This window comes from Drosophila subpulchrella, unplaced genomic scaffold, assembly GCF_014743375.2.
Source record: "Drosophila subpulchrella strain 33 F10 #4 breed RU33 unplaced genomic scaffold, RU_Dsub_v1.1 Primary Assembly Seq39, whole genome shotgun sequence".
Lineage (NCBI taxonomy): Eukaryota > Metazoa > Arthropoda > Insecta > Diptera > Drosophilidae > Drosophila > Drosophila subpulchrella.
In genome coordinates, this window is record NW_023665611.1 from 254,748 (window position 1) to 259,767 (window position 5,020).

The window sequence follows — 5,020 nt, forward strand, 5'->3', positions numbered from 1 at the left end:
GAAGATTCTCTCACATACACCATAGAGTCAGTAGATAAACCTGTTAACTGTTTTCGTAATCAGATAATCATCGAGGAAGCAGACTTCCCATCTAAGAGAACTTTTATTCTATTCAAGGAAAAAACCAGACATATTATTCGAGTATCCGACCGCGAAACTCTTCTAACAACACTACTAGACGTAGTAAAAGCAGAGGTTGTCAATGCCATCCATTGCGATCTGCAAATTCTTGCTTTTATTCAGCATAAACTAATCGAGGCATTCCCCTCAACGAAATTCAAGCACTGCAAATCGCTAGTAACGGATATTCCTGATCAAACAGAACAAAAGGAAATAGTAACGTTAGAACATAATAGAGCCCATCGAGCGGCTCAAGAAAACGTAAAACAGATTCTGCGGGACTATTTTTTCCCAAAAATGCTTCGGCTAGCAACAGAGGTAACATTAAATTGTAAAGTGTGCTCTATGGCAAAGTACACCCGTCACCCTACAAGGCAAACAGTTGGCCAAACGCCAATCCCCTGTTATTCAGGAGAAATCCTCCATATAGACATATTTTCAACAGATGGAAAACTCTTCCTCACATGTATTGATAAATTTTCTAAGTTCGCTATTGTACAGCCGATCGCATCAAGAGCTATCGTGGATGTAAAATCCCCAATTTTAAATATTGTAAATTTTTTCCCTAACACACAAACAAGTTACTGTGACAATGAGAGATCATTAAACTCCGAGACTATTAAATCAATATTATTAAATAATTTCAACATTAACATTTCGAATGCACCCCCCTTACACAGTACCTCGAACGGACAGGTCGAAAGATTTCACAGCACACTTGCTGAAATAGCGCGTTGCCTAAAAATTGAAAAACAAATGAACGACACTGCGGAGGTTATTTTATTAGCCACAACTAAATACAATAGAACCATCCATTCAGTGACTAAAAAAAACGCCTATAGAAATAATACACTCTAGATCTATAGAATTTGAGACGGAGATTAGCACAAAAATTCAACAGGCCCAGGAGAAAAGCTTAGACCAGATAAACAAAGACAGAATTTATAAAAGTTATCAGGTCGGCGACAAAGTTTTCTTGAAATCAAATAAACGCCTGGGGAATAAACTGTCTCCCCTATGCTCTGAAGAAATAATTGATGCAGACCTTGGAACTACAGTTCTTATTAAAGGAAGGGTGGTCCATAAGGACAATTTAAAATAAAGCACAAAAAATGATTTTTCTAGAGTTAATTTTAAATTAAGATTTTTGTTTCCTTCTTTCTTGTTTTAGGTTAATGCTTTGGACTTTTATTCTGACTATGACCTTTTCGAAGGCCACTGCTTTAAAAATAAATGACTATTCACATTCGGACTACATACCGGTGATGGATGGAGACGTCACAATCTGGGACGAATTTGGGTATCTTGGACACTCCACAAATATTACTTCATATGAATCTTACGCACTCGAAACAAAGACTACAATCGATACTTTTACGCAAGACCACATGAGACGGATATTGACCGTGGACGTAGGACGAATAGATTCCTTAGTGGGTACTTTAAGAGTTCATCATAGAAATGCACGGAGTATTAATATGTTAGGATCAGCGTTAAAAGCAATTGCAGGTAACCCAGACTTCGACGACTGGGAACAGGTCAAATTTAAACAGAACCAGTTAATTGAATCAGAGAGTAATCAGGTAGAAATAAATTCTAGAGTACAAACGCGTTTAAACGAATTAACCAAATCAATAAACGCAATTTACAAGTCAGACGAAATGGACAAAAGTCACCTATTTGAAATAATCTTGGCCAAAAATAGAATTATAATAAATGATCTTGAAAACTTAATATTCTCAATAACATTAGCGAAGGTTAACTTAATAAATCCTGTAATTCTGGACGAAATTGATATCAAAGAAATTAATCACGAAAAGCTCACAAACTGTAGTATTACTGATCTTTTAGAAGTATCCCAGATAAAAGCATTTCAAAATAATGACATAATACACTTCCTCATAAAATACCCCAAACCTAACTTAGTATGTAAGAAAATTTCTATCTATCCAATACAACATAATAATAGGATTCTAGACTTTGGGGAAAACAACTTGGTCGCTGATTGCGGCAAAAAGTCGTTTGCCATCCACCAGTGTGACACTTCAATTGGAACCACCTTCTGCAGAAAATCTGACTCCTCAACATGCGCTCAAGAATTGGTTTCCGGAACTGTCGCCCAGTGCAGCACCATTCCAGGCCACCTCAGTCCAATAACAACAATCGACGACGGCATTCTCATCATCAACGATGCGGCTGCGAAACTTCAACACGATGGCAGCCCTAAAAACCTTCCTAGGGGCACATATTTGGTATTTGGTTCGGTGAACGAGACCCTCTTCCAAAACCACTATGGCTTACTAAAGAAGAAACCTGCAGTATCAATGGTAGCCCACGTAAACATCACGGGCCACAAGGAACAGCTGAGCCTGCCTTTTCTTCACGAACTAAGCCTGAAAAATCTCCAACACATCGAGCGCCTTAAAGAAGAAATTTTAACGAAGCCACTTTTGTCCAGCGGTATTACTTTAGTAATCGTTTCGGTGTGCCTCTTCATCACCTACCAACTCCACCGACGTTGCGTTCGTAACCGCCAAAGTAAATTGACAGCTGTACTAAAATCTACGCTGAAGAAGTCCGAGGACGGCCTTCAGGAAGGAGTTAGCATGGAACCCAAAGGTGTTGCAAGACCGGATGCAATTCTTCAAATCGGCAGTCTGAAAGAATGAAATTCGATATCCGAGTCGCCGAGTGGTCGGGGAATGCACCGGGCACTAGGCGCTAAGTCAGCGGTCCCACGCTAGGGCCGTTAGCCAAAGCGGCCAAGTAATGCAGCGGGCTATGCAGCGGATGGGAACTACAAGGTCAGCATTCTGCCCATAGCCCCGCCGTCGATTCTGACCGTCGCTGCCGACGTCGGGCCTTCTGCCTGGCTTTCTTATAGAATACTTAAGTTAGCTTTAATTAGTTCTTAACAGACTCGCAAAGAATCCAAACGGATTCCGGTATAAATTCCAACAATAATTTCTAAATAATAATATTAAATATGAAATAAACAGAATTAAACTAAAGTTATCCAAACGGATTCGGAAACGCTTCCTTCTGCCTGTTACATACTTTCCGACAAATCTAGTATACCCTTCTACTCTACGCGTAACGGGTATGAAAAGTAAAACATTTTTTAAACGTAGGCCCTTCCATTATTTCAAGAGCGTAGGCCAAGTATTCAGAGGACTCGGACAATTACTTGAAGTGAAAATAAATTAACTAAGGAAAAAACAAGTCTTATTACAATAGTTGTTGCATAAAACAAATATAAAACCACAAAAAATAAATATTAATATAATAAAAATATGTGTTTTATTTTATAATAAATATTAAAAAACAATTATTTTGGTAATAAAATTATTTATTATATTTTGTTCAATGTCGTACATGATTTCACCCAGGACACACGAGACACGGTGAAGGAAATATTCTCTATTTTCATAAGTGACACCTCATTGTACATATTCTGATTTACACTAGTGATTTCCTGTGTGACGTGTCACGGGGTGACCGACCATACGACAAACACGTAAAAAGCGCACGTGAAATCAGTCCTGAATTAGAAAAATTTGTATATGAACTCTCATGAGTGAAAATTCTCTATATGGAGTAGTAGTAGTATTATTAGTATTATTAAAAAACAATACAAATAGAATAGCTGATACGATACTTATGCACTGACAATACATCAACTAATTATTATTAACATTAGTTATACCATAAAAGGAATGAGTAGTCCAAGAAGGTCCTCTACATAAATGTGATGAGTTGTGCATCAATTTGGCCTGCGAGATTGCCGTAAGTTTCTCTCTATTTCGAACTGCCTGAGATCGGTTCTCTCCAAAAACTCTTGACGGTCCAAATATCTTTAATATGACAACATTGATTAAATGTTTAATGCATCTGTTTTTCAACTTACCCGTCCTTGCCTTTGTTATAAGTTCGCAGTTGCTCGTCTATGCCTTCATATTTTTTGAAATTTTTCCAATCCATCTGGGACTTTTCTAGCAATGATAATTTTTTTTTCTTTTCTGATTTATTGATAAGAGAGCCGATTTTTTCATTGCATAACGGTCGTTTGAATGTCACGGGCCTCGAACCTAAAATATGTTCAGTCTGCTTTTTCTTGATAACGAGGTTGTTTAATGTGTGTTCCGCTTCCTCTAGTTTTACCTCAGGTTTGCTAATGATATTGACCCCTTTTCCAGCATCATCTGTTTTTTGTGTGGTTTTACTTCCCACACTAACATCGCTAAGGAAATCTGCCCAAAGAGCATCCGAGTGCGATTTATCAGCTTCTTCATCCGACTGCAGCTTGTCCCCGTCTGTTATGTTGTTGCCATATTTAGAACATGCAAATTGCCGTGGCTTACGCAAAGTACGCGCGGAATGCTTGAATGATTGAGTATACATTTTTGTTTCCGGTTTGTCACTTAATTCATAACTGTCCACCGCGCCTGAACTCATACGATCCACACAATAATCCTTGTCGCTTTTGCAGTCGGATGCGTAATCCAACTTACTGGCACCAGCTAGTTACTTTAAGAAATTTACAGAAATCTATCACATTACAACATACATTTGTATAACATACATTTCTCATCTTTAAACAACATTTAATGCCGTAGTTTCACTGTCAAATAATATTAGCTAATAGCCTCTTCCCACAAAGCACATCCTTGGGAAACAGTTGGGATTTTTGACAAATGGTATACTCCAGTTCCCACAGAGTACATCCAACACCCCCTGCTGACCAAATATCTTTATATTATTCTTTTCGCAGTCCTTGGTTTGGTCACGGATTGCTCAAGTTTTTTAAAGTTTCTGATATGGGAGTGATCTCTCTTTTAGCCACTGTACATTTTCTCAGAATATTTGTTTCTTTACTACTTCAGAAAAGAATTTAGTCATA

At 37.9% G+C, this 5,020-nt stretch overlaps 1 protein-coding gene across 2 annotated transcripts; it reads right to left on the reverse strand.

The window, feature by feature from the left end:
• Positions 1-3,713: 3,713 nt before the first annotated feature.
• LOC119561988 (craniofacial development protein 1) lies at positions 3,714-4,661 on the reverse strand. Of its 2 annotated transcripts, XM_037875381.1 has the most exons (3): positions 4,282-4,661; positions 4,028-4,224; positions 3,714-3,974 (listed from the first exon to the last, which is right to left on the reverse strand). In XM_037875381.1, exons 1-3 carry the CDS (start codon positions 4,573-4,575, stop codon positions 3,884-3,886), a joined length of 582 nt encoding a protein of 193 aa, XP_037731309.1. In that variant the 5' UTR covers positions 4,576-4,661; the 3' UTR covers positions 3,714-3,883. The 2 variants fall into 2 exon arrangements, with proteins under 2 accessions (XP_037731309.1, XP_037731308.1); XM_037875380.1 differs by having other exon boundaries at positions 4,028-4,660.
• Between the last annotated feature and the right edge of the window lie 359 nt (positions 4,662-5,020).